The 16,363-nt window shown below is 40.9% G+C and overlaps 2 protein-coding genes across 2 annotated transcripts in view; one reads left to right on the forward strand and one right to left on the reverse strand.

Annotated features, from left to right (window-relative positions):
* The window catches only part of LOC129706985 (RNA exonuclease 5-like), a 47,623-nt gene extending 46,603 nt beyond the window's left edge, over positions 1-1,020 (reverse strand). Inside the window, exon 1 of the mRNA XM_055651689.1 lies at positions 890-1,020. The gene's annotated coding sequence lies outside the window, so the exon portion shown is untranslated. The remainder of the gene's footprint in view (positions 1-889) is intronic.
* Positions 1,021-1,262: 242 nt separating this feature from the next.
* Positions 1,263-15,389, forward strand: eri2 (ERI1 exoribonuclease family member 2). The gene is given in 10 exon segments (XM_055651690.1): positions 1,263-1,448; positions 4,062-4,126; positions 4,775-4,858; positions 5,345-5,472; positions 6,343-6,499; positions 8,823-8,923; positions 11,617-11,698; positions 12,834-12,922; positions 13,052-13,211; positions 13,214-15,389. Coding segments are annotated over 10 exon segments (2,100 nt in total). The 5' UTR covers positions 1,263-1,425; the 3' UTR covers positions 14,425-15,389.
* The last annotated feature ends 974 nt before the right edge of the window (positions 15,390-16,363 follow it).

The raw sequence follows: 16,363 nt of genomic DNA on the forward strand, positions 1-16,363 counted from the left end.
GGACAAAATTAGGACATTTTATTATTTGCCAAAATCAGGATTGTTGACATCATTCCATGCTGCAGGCTTGTCTGTTATTAGATGATAAATAAATAAATAAATAAAGTAGTTTGGGTGAATGTGCAGGCTTTAAACAAGAAACATTGAGAAATAGAAATATATTTTGGCAAATAATAAAATGTAGCTTCAGAAGCGTTTTCATTTTGCATGTTTTCGATGTTTTTAAACGGGTGTGAAAGTGCGTGTCGCATGTACTCCACTTTAAATTTTCGGTCACGTGGGTGCAGATCTACGCTCCAGTGGCCTTTCGTGGCTAATAAAATGTATCCAATTCAACTAGGAGCAATTGTACTGAACACTAGGGGGCAGTTTTACAAAGGCCAATTAACCTACAAACATAGATAGAAAATAGGTGCAGGAGTAGGCCATTCGGCCCTTCGAGCCTGCACCAATCATGGCTGATCATCCAACTCAGTATCCCATACCTGCCTTCTCTCCATACCCCCTGATCCCTTTAGCCACAAGGGCCACATCTAACCCTCTTAAATATAGCCAATGAACTGGCCTCAACTACCCTCTGTGGCAGAGAGTTCCAGAGATTCACCACTCTCTGTGTGAAAAATGTTTTTCTCATCTTGGTCTTAAACCTGCACGTCTTTGGAGTGTGGAAGGAAACCGGAGCACCCGGAGAAAACCCACGCGGTCACGGGGAGAACGTTACAAACTCCGTACAGACAGCACTCGCAGTCAGGATTGAACCCGGGTCTCTGACGCTGTAAGGCAGCAACTCTACCGCTGCTCCACTCCCTTAATCATTTGTTTCTTTCCACCTTCAACAAGTTTCTGCCTCAAGCCAAGCTCCATTATTGAGGAGGCCTCACACACTCACCTCAGCGACCGACGGATGGGGCCCAGATAACGTGGTGGGGCCCCGATAACGTGGTGGGGCCCAGATTAAGTCACCCACGCCTACGTCACTAACTCGTCGTTGGACTCAAAGATCTCCGCTCTCTGATCTTTGATTGGTCTTCCGCCTGGGCCCAGCCCCTTGAGGTCGTGTCATGGCCCCGCCCCTTGAGGTATGGCGTGTCCCGCCCCTTCGTGTGCGTGCGTTATGGTCCCGCCCCTTCATTTACGTCATTGTCCTGTCCCTTGACATCGTGTCCCAGCCCCGCCCTTGGATTTACCAAGTAGCCCCACCCCGTGAGGACGCGTCACTACTCCGCCCCTTCACGTGCGTCACTGCTCCGCCCCTAGAAGCAACGACACAGACGAAGGAGGCGGACGTGACGTCGTAGCAACGGCGGCAGCTTTAAACCAGAGCCGTGTTCTCGCTCGGCAGCCGGCGCTGGAGCGGCCGTGTCGGCGGGAGGAAGCACCAAACATCCATCGCCAGCATCCTCCGGCTTGTGGATGAACTGAACCATGTCAACGAAGCAGCTGGCGAAGTAAGTGTTGCCTCCTCACACGCTCGGCGCCCGAGTGGCAGTGGTATAAGTAACGGAGTAAAAGAAAGGCCTGGAATCAAGGGATATGGGGAGAAAGCAGCTCATTGTGGATGACCAGCCGTGATCACAATGCATGGCGGTGCTGGCTCGAAGGACCGAATGGCCTCCTCCTGCATCTATTCTCTATGTTTCTATGGAGTCATCACATGACGGGCGGCTTCAAAGCCCACCACCACCCATCTGAGACCAGAGCAAAAAATGAAGTTGGTTAAAAGTGATCATTAGGGTGTATTGGGATGGTGCTTGCTCTCCTGAACCAGCCGGATCTATGTGATCTTGAGTTACAGCAGTGTAGGTGCAATTAATGCACCTCATATTTCGCTTGGGCAGCTTTACAACCCAGTGGAATCAATATTGATTTAAGTAACTCTTGCTTTGCCGTGCTCTCCGTCGCTCCCCCACTATTTTCACTGTCCTCCTAATTAATTTTACTGTCTGTATTCCTTGTTGTCAGCTTCCCCTCTGCCAATGATCCATTCTCATTCCCCGAACAGGATCTGCTTTGATCTGTCGTTTTCACGCCTTGCCCTTCCATACCCCTGCATACCTTTGCATCTCTTCTCTCTCTGTCCCTACCCCGTGGTCCTAGTTTCACTCTCGTCCTGGTGAGTTTCATTGCCTGTATAACTCATCACCTAGCCCACAGCTAGTAATGGACTGTTTCCTTGATCATCGTTACTTTTTTACATATCTTTCATTCATTTGTTCTACATCTTTTTATCACTTTTGTTTCCTTCGCCCCTGTCTCTCAGTCTGAAGTAGAGTCTCGCCCCGAAACGTCACCTATTCCTTTTCTCCAGAGATGTTGCCTGACCTGAGTTACTTCAGCATTTTGTGCCCAGCTGTAACTAATGTCTAGCTGTAACTAATGCGTAAGTGATTAATACAGTTGCTGTAATTAATGTCTAGGTAATTAATACAGAAGTTCTAATTAATGTATAGGTAATTCATATTTTCTTTGTGTGTTCTGTCCATATTCCATTGATCGATTGAACCAGTAGTTTATGGCTGTGCCCTCAGCAACAGAGCTGCTGTAGATTTGGTTGAACGCTTCTGGACCCTAGACATCCATTTCACCAGCAACCTAATTGATCCCTTCACACTGCAGTGATCAACGAAACACCTCAGCGTATTGATTTCTTAGTTGTCTGAGAAGATTTGGCACATCCACAAGAATTCTGTAGATCGTTGACATATGTGCTTTAGAAAATATTCTCCGTCTGGCGTGGAAACTGCTCTTGTCTTGATCATCTAAACCCGCAGAGAGTGGTGAACGCAGCCCAGTCCATCACACTTCCTTTCATCCAGTCTATCTTCACCATATATTCAAGCAGGAAGGCTGGAAATATCCTCAAGGATGCCTGTCACCCTTGCCATTCCCTTTGTGTTCCTCTTCCTTCTGGGAGAAGACACAGGATCTTGAACGCCCAGTCTCCATACAGGAACAATTTCTTCCCCACTGCAATCAGATTCCTGAACTAATCACCTCTTTCACGTTACCTTCCTGGAGGTGCCTCCATGTACTCTTAGCTGTTTCTTAATTGGTTATTCTGTATTGCACTTTATTGTTTTGGTACCACTCTATATTGTTTTGCGCAGTATGGAATGAGCTGCCGGAGGAGGTAATTGAGGCAGGGACAATCGCAACGTTAAACAAACATTTAGTCAGGTACATGGTAGGATAGGTTTAGAGCAGTGGTATCCAACCTTTTTTTGGCCATGCCCCACCTAATCACCTCTAAAATCCTGATGCCCCCCCCATATGGTGATATATAATTCTTAGCATTTAAAAAGTGAACTCCGTTTCAGCTGAAGAAGCTTAAAACGCCAATACCTTGGTTTAAACAAGCTTCAAAAAATAACTACGCAATAAATACCTTTTTTACCCCCAAAAAAGTTATTTACTCAAAATAACATCTGAAACATAAACTACGTATGTTTGTTTACCTGATGGAAAATCCAAAAAAATAAAAATCGAAAATTTGGACCCAGACCTCCTCAGTCGCGCTCAATTGCCCCCCTTAAAAATCAAATTGCCCCCCTGTGGGGCGTACACCCCACGTTGGGAACCACTGGTTTAGAGGGATATGGGTCAAATGCAGGCAGGTGGGACAAGTGTAGATGGGAAATGTTGGTTGGTGTGGGCAAGATCGGCAAAGAGCCTTTTTACATCCTGTATGATTCTATCTAATTTCTTAATATCCTCTCAAATTAATTGTTTTTGCTAGATTAGAAACAGTCCTTACAAGTATAGATTGATTGACCAAGTTTGCATTTAACTAGTTCTGTACCAATCCACGGACCTGTGGAAAGTTCTTACAAGATGCTCTACTTTATCCATGTGGATTGTTCAGTTTGAGTTTGTCAAAATTAACCTGTATTTCTTACAGAAATGTTCATAAATGTGCGGGCTTGGCAATGATTGCATATTCTATAACAGTATTTGGAATAATTTGTTGAAATTAATCAACTAATCTGGTGTTTCCTCTTTCCCACATCCCTATCCCTACAAAGTTGCTTTGTATCAGTAACTTTTTCTATTTTTATTTCAAGGCAACTTGGCTTAATAAGAAAACAATCCTCTGTTTCTGTTGAAGGCACCAAAAAACATAAACCGAGTAAGTATGGGGATATGTGCTCTATTGAGGCATCATACAGTGTCCAGATAAAGCATAATCTTGAAACCAGGTTACATGAGGGGGAGGGAGACTATTGGACAAGCACATATTATTTAATAATCATTTAAAATTATGTTTGCTGCTTGATTTTTATTATTTTAATAAAAGTCCCTGTGTGTATTAATCATAGAAATGGCATAAACTTTGTAGTTGATATTATATCCACCTGCATGAATTTGTATCACCCCTTCCTCAGCTTGGTGGCAATTTTAGAATGAAAAGTTTTTTATTAATGAATGGAAACAAATTAATCCTTCAGAGAAAAAAAGCCAATCTTTTGCATGTTTTTCTGATTTCTGAATATATGTCCTTGCAAACAGCTGAGAGACTTCTGTGCTGATGTCAGTTATTAGAAAGTACTTTCAACAATTAGCTTCCGAATATAATAGAATTGGATTATTTCCACTTTTCTGCCACTGAAAGTACATGAGCCCAATATCTAAAGGAACTATCAATGATCAAAACTGTTCCATTTTATAGATAATATTACTGATATCTAACTGATCCTAAACAAAATGTGCAAAACAACTGTATCAGCCATGCAATGTTCTAGACTAATCCAGAATTCTATACCTTTCTGCTTTATAGATCAGTACTTTTCATACCTAATTATTATTGATTTTGAGTCTACCTGTTGGAAAAATGGCAAGTCTCATTATCGTCCAGAAATAAGTGAGTATAAATCAACTTCAGAGACTTAGTATTTCATTGCGGGGTTTTGTGCATTGAAGAGAATTCCCTGATCAGTTTCTAAATTCTTTACATTTTTCAAAGTGCAGCCTATTTGGGAAGTTTTGTACTTTAGTAAACGGAGAGCTCATTGTTCTCTTGTACTTCCATAACTTCTAAGCCTTGGTAATTTTATTCTCTCCATCATTGTTGAGCAGACCTTCAGTTGATAAGGTCTTGTGCTCTGGCGTTCCTCTCTAACCCCTGATCTCTTTCTCATAGTTTTGAATTGTTTCTTAATATTTCCTTTTGACTAAGTATTTAGCCATTGTCCTTTGTGTTAAAATTTGATGAATAATGCTGTTTTGAAATGCCTCCGTTCTATACTGATGCAAGTTGTCGTATCTGAATTGGGTGAATCTTGAATTGTGGAGGGAAGTCTTTACTTCAATTTCCTCTGATTGGGGGCTTAATTTTTCTCTGATCTAGTTGAATTTCCTGCAGTGTTGCTCAACACTTCCAGCGGAGAGATCGAGGTTGAATTTCACACGTACGTTCAGCCTCAAGAACAACCAATCCTATCAGAGTTCTGCATGGAACTAACTGGCATTACGCAGGTATTCTGTAAAATACTTGATTACCTATGAGGTATTTCACTGCTTTTAAACTTTAGAGATACAGTGTGGAAACAGGTCCACAGAGTCCACACTGACCAGTGATCACCCCATACACTAGCACTATCTTGCACATTATGGACAACTTGCAGCCAATTAACCTGTAACCTGTACGGCTTTAGAGTGTGGGAAGAAACCGGAGAACCCAGAAAAAAACTCATGCGGTCACAGTGAGAATGGACAAAATCTGTACAGATAGCACCCATAGTCAGGATCGAACTATACGGACCACACCATGGTTTGGTATCCCTAGTATTGTGGTGTGCAGTGGATGCAGAAAAGTTTATGTAGCCTGATTAAGTGAAGGTGACGAACTTCAGTAGCCGAGGCCAGCAAGAGATTGGAAAGGAGAATTGTTCTAATTTATGGAAATTTGAAACTCTTTTTAAACCTGCTCGGTTGATCAATCAGGTGACTCACATTTTGACTTGCTGGTTCAATTGATAGCTTGAGAGGTTGCACCATTTCATGATGTGTAAGGAACAGTTGCAATCTGTGTAGTGTCTTCAAAGGAATCACTCAAAGAATGCAGATGACATGAGGCTCTTTGGCCCATTAAGTAGGATGGCAGGAATATAACCAAAGGTAGCATTAGACTCTAGGTACTACACAGGAGTATTACAAAGAGAGTTTAATCCTGACCTAACCAAAGTATTAAAAGTAGATTTTCCAGTGCTTTGTGTCTTCTTAACATTTTTCATTTTGGATTAGACTGTACTAAATATCTCCCTCTAGTGAGCAGTTGTTGAATTGGGCAAAGTTCAGCCTAGTTTTGGAATCAACATATTTACCGCTGCCTTTTAACATTTTCAGTGGCAGGTTGAAGCTGGAATCCCACTTGCAATATGCCTGTCACAATTTTCCCGGTGGATTCAAAAACAGCAGCAGGAGAAGAAGATTGTTTTTGTGAAGGAGGGACATCAGCAGTGCGATCCTGGCTCAAGACCCTGTGCTTTTGTAACTTGGTCAGGTACGCACTGGTTTTGTTGGTGAATTTAAGTCCTGTGGCTCATTTGAACAACAGAAACCGACACTAGAATTTTAATCTACTAAATCATAAAGACCAAAAAGGAAATGGCTGAAGATACAATACAGGCCTGGGAGCATCCATGGTGAGAGAAACATAGATAATATTTCTAGTCTGATGGGAGTTTGATCACACCCTCTCACACTGCAACCCTTCTGTGATTCCTGCTGCTCTCCTGCCCTACAATTATTTTCTGCCGGGCTTTGTCCTGCCCCTCTTCTCTTCTAGCTTTCTTTCTCCCATTTTCTTTCTCTACACCCAGCCCGACTTAAAACGTCATCTATCTATGTTCTCCTGAGATACTGCCTGACCCGCTGAGTTACTCCAGCACTTTGTGTTATGGTTTTGTAAACTAGCATCTGCAGTTCCTTGTTTCTGGTTTTGAGGTAGGGTTGACAATTTTCTCACTCCCAAATAAGGGACAAAAGGTCAAAATATGCGCCAAATTCCCGACGACAATTCGTTGACCGACTCTGCCTTGGCTGGGTGATAGATGAGTTGGCCCGGGTGCTGGACTGCACACAAAGCCTAGCTGGCGGGCCAGCTGAGGAGTTTTGGCCCGGGCGACGGGCGTGCGCGACATTACGCGGAAAAGTCCGGCATCCCATCCAACTCGTGAACTAATGATCAGCGATGAGAGGAAGGGGTGGTGGTGTTGGCAGTAAGCGAAGATCAGACAGCTGGCCGGGCTGCCGACCGAAGGGGCCACGGGCGAGGCGCCACTGCTGCACTCCATGGATTGGACTAAGTCGGGACGGGTGAGGCAGGGCGTGGCGTAGCGCTCTGACCTGACACTCTCCTCGACCCGAGTAGTAGCAGTTCAATATGGGACAAGGGCGGTCCCGTATGGGACAAATCAATTTAGCCCAAAAAAACGGGATGGCCCGGCTAATACGGGACAGATGGCAACCCTATTTAGAGGCACAACATGGAAACAGGCCCTTCGGTACACTAAGGCCACGCCAACCATTTCATCTTACCTGTTCACGCTAGTTCTATGTTATCCAACTTTTGTATTGCCTCCCTACACACTAGGGGAAAATGAACAGAGACCAATTTTCCCACAAACCCTCACATCTTTGGCAAGTGGGAGGAAATCGGATCATCTGGAGGCAACCCACTCTGTCACAAGAAGAGTTTTACCATACTCCACACAGGCAGCAACCGAGGTCTCATTGAACCCCAGGTCTCTAGCACTGAGGTAGCAGCTGCTCCATTGTGCCATTTCTAAACTATTATTTCTGACTGAATCTTCTTCAGTAAATTTCCATTCTGTTTTTTTTTGATTGGTTATTGTCATTTTTAAAAAGCAATTTCTTCTCCATTAACACTTTATGTTCAGTCATTTGCATTTAGCTATAGGTTCATTGGTAGAGATCTTGCCTCAAGTAAAATGTTGTAGGTTTAAGCTCCAATCCAGAGACTACAACACAATTCCAGGCTGACATTCCAGTGTAATACAAGTGGGAGGGCTGCAATGTGGGGGGGGTGCCAAGATTACAACATTATATTAATCTGAGGATTTACTTGTGTTCTGAGGTGGACATAAATAATTCCATGGCACCATTTCAGAGACAAGAAATTATCCCTTTAAATAGTTGATCCCTGCAGCATTACACCAGTTACTGCCTGCCACTGGATAAGAGATCTGTTTATTCCTACTTAACGTTTCCTGTTTGTCAACAGTTCTCAAATCCCTGCCACTATATTTCCGCAATATCCTATGTACTTTAATTTCGCGCCAATCTCTTTTGTGAGATTTTTTTTTAACCAAATATTTGGACGCAAGACACTTTGTGACATCCTGGGATCCTGAAAGAAGTGATGCAACTGCTAATTTGCTTTTTATTTCCTCGTTTTAAATGTCATTGTTCAGCTCCGGTTTAAGAAAACACTTAAAATAAATAAATAAAATTACTATGCTTCTTTCTATTAATGGAAACATCTAAATATTGCAATGCAATAAATCTGAAATAAAAACAGGAAATGCATATACTGGGTTTTTAATCGGAAACATTTAACTCTGTTTCTCTGTCCACAGATGCTATCTGGCCTGCTGAGTATTTCCTCACTTTCTGCTATTTTTTTTAACACTACTGTGTGTAGGCTGAGCTTTAGACATATAAAATGCTTTGAATGTGTTCAAGTTTCGTACTGTATAAAACGTGTAATTTAGATAATTATTTTGTTGGGGTAGCTTACTGGAATTTATGGTGCGAACTAGACTTGCAACTGTATCGATAATCACATGTTCTGATCTCATTAGATTGGGATCTTGGAGTGTGCCTGCAATATGAATGTAAAAGGAAGCAACTCCACAAACCAAATGTGTTGAATAGCTGGATTGATCTCCGAGCAACTTACAAGGTATGTCCTTAAGATGGGAAATGGTTTTGGACATCATTGGAAATTCCAATAGAAAATGCTAGAAATACATGGCATTTTCAGCAACTACGAAAACATGGTTACTCATCGTTTTGGGTGTTCCAACTTTTCATCAAAATTGAAAGCTGAAAGAGTCAGTCACATAGCACAGAAACAGGCCCAGTTCGTCCATGCTGATCAAGATGACCCTTCTTGAGATGAGGAGAATAATATGTGGGGATACTAAACATTGAACGTTACCAGACTGAACTTCAAACAGAAAATATCAGAGCAACTCAGCAAAAGGCGAGTTAGAGCGGCACAGTGGCGCAGCAGTAGAGTTGCTGCCATACAGTGTCAGGTGCTGTCTATACGGAATTTGTGCGTTCTCCCTGTGATCGTGAGTTTTTTCCAGGTGCTCCGGTTTCCTTCCACACTCCAAAGGCGTACAGGTTTGTAAGTTAATTGGCTTTGGTAAATAAATTGTAAATTATCCTAGTGTGTAGGATAGTGCTAGTGTATGAGATGATCGCTAGTCGGCGTGGACTCTATAGTGGCAGATTATTATATCGTTCAAGAGATCGCTCCGTTATCTTTCTAGCCACTTAGGAGAAAACATGGTGTTAGGAGAATGTCATTTTACGCATGTGAGCTCTACACAAGATTTTCCAAGCTTCTTGAAAGATAAATTTTCATGACACAGTCTTTTGATTAATAGTTTTTTTTATTGTTGAAGAAAAACAGTAAGATATTCATCCAACCTTCTTCTTTGACCCGTACACTTTAATCTTCGTCAAACTTCAGCATGTCGCTTAGAAACATTAGAAAACTCCTCGTGTCTTAGCATAGCTCCACATGGTCGAAGGATATTCCTTCCTATCATCCAGTCTGAAGAAGGGTTTCGGCCCGAAACGTTGCCTATTTCCTTCGCTCCATAGATGCTGCTGCACCCGCTGAGTTTCTCCAGCTTTTTTGTGTACCTTCCTTCCTATCATGTTGGCTCCAAAACGAAACTAACAAATTAACAGCTTCCGTGCAAGAAACCCAGCAGCAAACACAGCACCGACTACGTAATAATCCCACCCATATAATTACAGGCTGGCAAAATATAAAGGCAAATGCCATAATTTATGACACACAAAATAAAGCCAAAATGGCTGCTACAGACTCGGTGGGACGAATCAGTGCTGGTTTGGCTTGGTTTCCGCTCCGAGCAACAACACATCTCACCTTTCTCCTTTGCCCTTTGCCGCAACACAGGTGGCTCTTATTACAGTGGAAGAAGAGATTCAATTTTGAAGTTTCAAGCCGATGTTCCATCAAACTTAATGGGAAGTGTGAAAATGTAAAACATTTAATCTGTGTTGGATCAGGAAAGAATAGGGGAATATGAGACGTTGAATAATCTCATTAAATTTTAGCCCACTATTATAGGTTAGTGCTAGTGTACAGGAATTGCTTGCTGGCATGGACACAGTGGGACAAAGAGCCTGTTTCTGCTCTGTATCTCTAAACTAAACAACATAAATAGTTCCACACCATTTATGCCTTTTACTCATCTTATGCAATTACATTTGGTACTTACGATCCACAAAAACCCCATAACGAGGTAGATGCCTCTTAGAAATCATTTTCTGCCAAAAGAAGCATAATATATTCAAAGGTAGCTAATGTAGCAATGTTACAAAATTTTGAGATTTTAAAAATCAAGTCTGCAATTTATCCCATCAGATAAAGCATAACAATGTTTAATTTGACACAAAATTCACTTTCATATCTCAAGTATTAAAAAAGTTATGGCCATTTTCATACTCGGAAATTAGCATCTTGTTCCCTATTGATTTTCAATGGACATTACAAAAAAGCTGTGATCTTGGATAATCAAAAGCCCATTTCTTACGGAAAGATTAACATTTTTAAATAGCCTAAGTGTCCAAAGATTATTCACAAATAATTCACAATATAACATGATTTTTATATCTAATTTACATTAATTTATAGGCCAAATGGAAGGAATTTAGTGTTCAATTGCTGTAAATAAATGCCCATTTAAATCGGCTTTCTAGTGGGTTCATGTGAACGCGCGCTGGTTTAGAACGTTGATATCGCGCTGGATTAGTGCCCTCAAATGCCGAGAAAAATACTGCGGGATATAAAAAGCCCAAAATGAACTACTCGCTATAGATAACTTGATATATAGGGTTATATATATGCCCCATTTAATGTAAAAATAAGGTACATACCTTTAATTGTTTGCTTTATAAAACCCTGGGGCTGCGAGAGGTTGTGGAATGAGACAGTAATTTTAAACTATTATAACTATATTATCGAGGCCTATAAAACTAATAATACCTTTTGCGACCGGGTCTTGCAGCGATTTTTCGTTAATGATTTACTAGGCTGAACATCTGCGATTAGTACAGCCTAGTAAAAATCGCGTTTTAAACCCGCCCCCTCCAAACAGCGCCAAAATCGCGGACCTGGCTGTGGGCAGATTCCCAATGGCGATTCAGGTAGGTTTTGTAACATACCTAGCTAATGGAACTGCATTCATATTCCCTACCGTTAATGTGGATTAAATAAAAATTCATAATGTGTTTTAATAAGTTATGCATTTATTTTCTACACCTCCAATTAACGTGCTTGTTGAGTTTTTGGTGGGGAATGATTTGAATTGACTTGTATTTGTCTGGCAGGTGTTCTATAACCGAAAGCCAAAGGGTTTAAATGGAGCTTTGCAAGATCTGGGCATGGTCTTTTCAGGTCATGAACACTCTGGTATGTGTCGTACATTACATATTGTATATCCTGCTAGGAATATTGAAGCCTGTGCAGGAGTATACTCTGAATTTACTCAGAGTTACTCCAGCACTTTGTGTTTTACATAGTAACAGTTGTGTTCTGCACCTGAAGTAGGTTCTGCCATTGGCTGATACGTATCCTAAATTGATTTATCAACTTTGGCAATATTAGACCGTTATATTTTACCTAACAAATATAATGCATTTTCAAGTTTGAAATGCTTGATTAATTGTCAACCCCAATAAATCAAAAATGTTTTTTTGTACACTTACTGTGAAGAAGAACATCCTGACTTCATGAACAGTTCAGACCTTATTTTACATTTGTGCCCTATTACTCTGTTCACAACACCAGGGGGACTTTTTTTTCTCTCTCTTACTATCCTGATCCAACCTATAATCACTGCAACAATTGTATCGTCCACTTCATCACTAAATGGCGATCTGGCAACTTGTGCTTCTACGACAGCAAAATCAAACTGCTGGAAGAACTCTGCAGGTTGAGCAACGTCTGTGGATAGGGCGGCTGGGGTTGGAAAGGAATTGTCAGCGTTTTCAGGTCGAGGCCCTGCATCAGGACTGAGTGGAGAGGAAAAGTGGCCATTTGAAAGAAGAGGGGGGTCAGTCAGTGATGTGGATTGAGGAGAGGTGAGGCATAAGGGGCAGATGGAGCTAAGAGAGGGAGGAGTGGAGTTAGAAGACAATAGTGGACAAGTATCTATTCTCCTGCTGCAGCCTGTTTTGTGTAACTAAATCCTTAATTCAGCTATATTGTATAGCAGCAGTTGGCATTTAGCAGTAGTGTTTCATATGGAAAATCAGATGTAACGATAAGTGTAAAATCTATTTGATCAAGCAAGATTTAATTCCATCCAATAAATGTTAATAGCCTGAAATTCTGTAACAAAGAAAATGGGATGTGTAGATTTCTGTGAGTGCAGCCAAAGCATTTTTCCCTTAAAGATGATTATTAGCTATAAAATGAGTCAACTTTTGTATACCAAGCAAGAATTCCTTAAATGTATGCCAAGAAGTAAACAGAACATTGTGCTTGTTTGTTATGTTTTGAGTTTTTTACTTCACTTAATTCTTTGAAAATGTGACTTTCCAAGGCTTGGATGATGCCCGCAACACTGCTCATCTTGCCTGGCAGATGATTTGTGATGGCTGTACCATGAGAATCACCAAATCGCTGGACAGGGTGAGTGACCATTGGTGAGTTCATCTGTCAGACCTTTGCGATTGCATCTGAGATGTCAAATGAGATTGGTTACATGTTCAGAAATCTGTCATCCGGTGTTAATACCAATTTTTGTGGCTTTTTCTTTAGGTTGCTCCCTTGAAAAATATGGTTGCAAGATTACCGACTGTAAACTCTCTTCCCGGTGGCAAAGCAAGTCCCTCTTCTGAAAACCTGTACAATGGGTGTAGAACTGGGTTGTTTTCTGAAATTGGTTCTCGTAACACAGAATCGGTGGAAAGCAAGCAGATGACACACACTGTGAAAGTAAAGCCACAGTAAAACACCATAAAATAATTTTACCAACTTTGACTAAAACTGGTAGGCAACATATGGGGACCATTGGCTGTGGAAATGGTAGCGATGCAAATACTCATTATCAGAGTTTAATATCCCCCAGGACTCTAATCAATGGACTTACTACATCCATTAATCACAGTAAAGCACAGAAACCTCAAGTCTGTGTGAGCAACATTATTAAAAGTCAAATTGTAGTGGGTGTTGAAAAAAGTAAACCCAATGAAACTGTAAACAACAAGTTGCTTGTGTCCACTACTATTGACTCAGTCACCAGTACCTCTAATCTGGATGTTAGCTGCTCGGAGTCCGAGGTTCCCTGGGAATATTGGGAAGATTCTGCAGTGCTACCTCTATCGGGTAATGATCTTGCAACAGACCATGGAGAACAAGGGAAAGACTTTGAAGAATCAAGTTGGATTGAAGGAGAATGCACGACAGAAGACTATCCAATTCTAGATTTACCACTAAACAAAAAGGATGACAAATTGACAGAAGACAAAAAGCATCAGGAGGTGGTACATAGGAACATACAAAGAGCAATATACGATGTAGCTGAAGTTATGAAACAAGTAAAAGGTCAGTCTATCTTCAAAGCACCAAAGGTGAAGATTCCACAAGTCCAGTCCAGCTTTTTCAATGCAGGCACCGAGTCTTTATTGCCTTCGGTTTTGTCCTCGAGATCAAATAACTCTTTATCTGCTGGTGTTAAAAGAAAAGAAACCCTTTCAAGTCCCTTCAAACCACCCATTTCTAAGAAGCAACCATTCACTATATATTCTGACAAAAACTTGTTACCTCTACCCTCAATTAAGAAGGCAGATTCAAGAGTTCATGTTCCTGCCACAAACTATCCATATCTAGCACAGTGTAAATTTAATGGTGAAAAGATTACCCCTCCGCTGTGTGGTTGTGGTCGTAGAGCCAAGCGGCTAACTGTGTCAAAGGCAGGGCCAAACCAAGGGAAAGTCTTCTATTCTTGTACAAAGGGGAAAATAAATGCAGACAATCGAAAAGGTTGTGGGTACTTTAAGTGGGAGTGGGCATTGAAGAAGGAGAAAAGTTCTCCCGCCTCCTTTGTAAATAATTTTGGTATTGATTCACCTGGAGACTTTCCTCCTTACGAAAGGAAACCTCTAGACCTCCAATTTTCCCTCCAAGATTAACAATGTAATTTTGTCTGGATTGATTGTATTTAATGTAGTTTATAGAGCAGCAAATTATTCTGGCCTATAGAATGGTTGAGGTAGAGTAGTGTGCCATAATAATTTTAAAGTACTCGACTTTCTTTATTAGATATTTTATAACCTCTGTACTTAAACTAAATGTACATAATGTTTAAGCATTCATATATTTGCCCCTGGAGAAGAGTTCCACCCATTTTCTTTCAAACCTCTTTTCTGAAGCTTTGACCTGAGATTTATTCCATGGTACTAATTATGTCTACATGTCTAAATGAGGAAGTGCTACTTTGTTTGGGTCAGAATGAGAATTGCAATTAAGCCCCAAATTCTCCTGATTAATATGTACTACTATTAGCCTGTGTGTGCATGTTTCTATGTGTACGCATCTCTTTACTTGCTTTTATTTCCCATCACCATCTCATTTTCAACAATTTTCAGTATCTTGGTAATCAGTGAGTTTAGTTGTGATGATGAACCACTGGTGCTTTTTTAAAACAAAACAGTACAAAAAGAAACGTCAATGTCAACATTTTTAACTTCTCTTGTGTTTTTCTGTTGTTTGATGGTGTAATGAGGAATTGACCGCCAACCAAAAATTATGTGGAAATCCAATTATGATGGAGGTTAAATTTGGACTTTTGATGCTGGTTTCATTTGGTTTTTAACACTAGCTTATAAATTCCAGTTTGATAACCAAGTCCTTAATTATTGTTTAGCTAAATGCTAACTTTTTTGAGGGAAGGAAAGTATCATTCAACAGAACATGTCTAGTTCCATGATTGTCTCATTTGAACCACGTATAAATGTTTTTAATATTAAATTTTATTTTTATACTTGTGTTCTTTGTGAAGTAACTGCACTGCAGAAATAAGTACTTTGTGACGTTGGGGCATAAGATGCTAAATGTTTTTTTATAATAAAAGACTTCAATCATTTTTTTTTGAAAGTCTGTAAATTAATTTGTTGCACAAATGAAGAGCTTTAGAACTCTTCCCATATGTGGGATACAGACTTTGTTGAATTTAACAAGAACTGCTTGCTGCTTAATGTATAGACTCTTAAAGCGCAGGCAGGCATACGGCAGTCTTGTTTTGGTCATACAGTGTGTAAACAGGCCCTTCAGCCTGACTCGCCCATACTGACCTGTCCTATCTATAGTAATCCCACCAGCCTGCATTTGGCCTATGTCCCTCTTAACCTATCCCATCTATGTACCTATCTAAATATTTCTTAAATGTTGCAACTACTACATGCTTCAACTACCTCTGGCAGTTCGTTCCACACACCCACCATATTTTGTGTATAACAAAGTTACCTCTTGGGTTCCTATTAAATCTCCCCCACCCCCCACTCACCTTAAGCCTATGTCCTGTGGATCTCTATTGCCTGTACTCTGAGCAAGATATTGTGCATCAACCTGATCTATTCCTCATGATTTTGTAGAACTCCATAACATCACCGCTCATCCTCTTGCACTCCAATGAAGAGTCCTAGCATGCTCAACAAATCCCTATAGCCCAGGTCCTCAAGTCCTGGCCACATTCCCATAAATTGTCTGCACCCTTTCCAGCTTGACCTCTTTCCTACAACATAGTGCATAAATTGAACACAATACTAAATGTGGCCATACCAATGTCTGGTATAACTGCAACATGACCTCCCAATGTTTCTAATCAATATTCTAACTGATGTGTGAAAAGCCTTTGTGACCACTCTATATACCTGTGACACCACTTTCAATAAATATGTACCAGCACTCCCAGATCCCTCTGCTTTACAGCCCTGCCATTCACTGTGTAGGTACTGCCCATATTAGACTTCTCAAATGGAACACCTCACATTTCTCTGTATTAAATCAATCAAACATTCCTCAACCCACCTGCCTAATCGATCAAGATCCTGCTGCAATTTTCACCCGATG

Source organism: Leucoraja erinacea, chromosome 20 (assembly GCF_028641065.1).
Source record: "Leucoraja erinacea ecotype New England chromosome 20, Leri_hhj_1, whole genome shotgun sequence".
Classification (NCBI taxonomy): Eukaryota; Metazoa; Chordata; class Chondrichthyes; order Rajiformes; family Rajidae; genus Leucoraja; species Leucoraja erinaceus.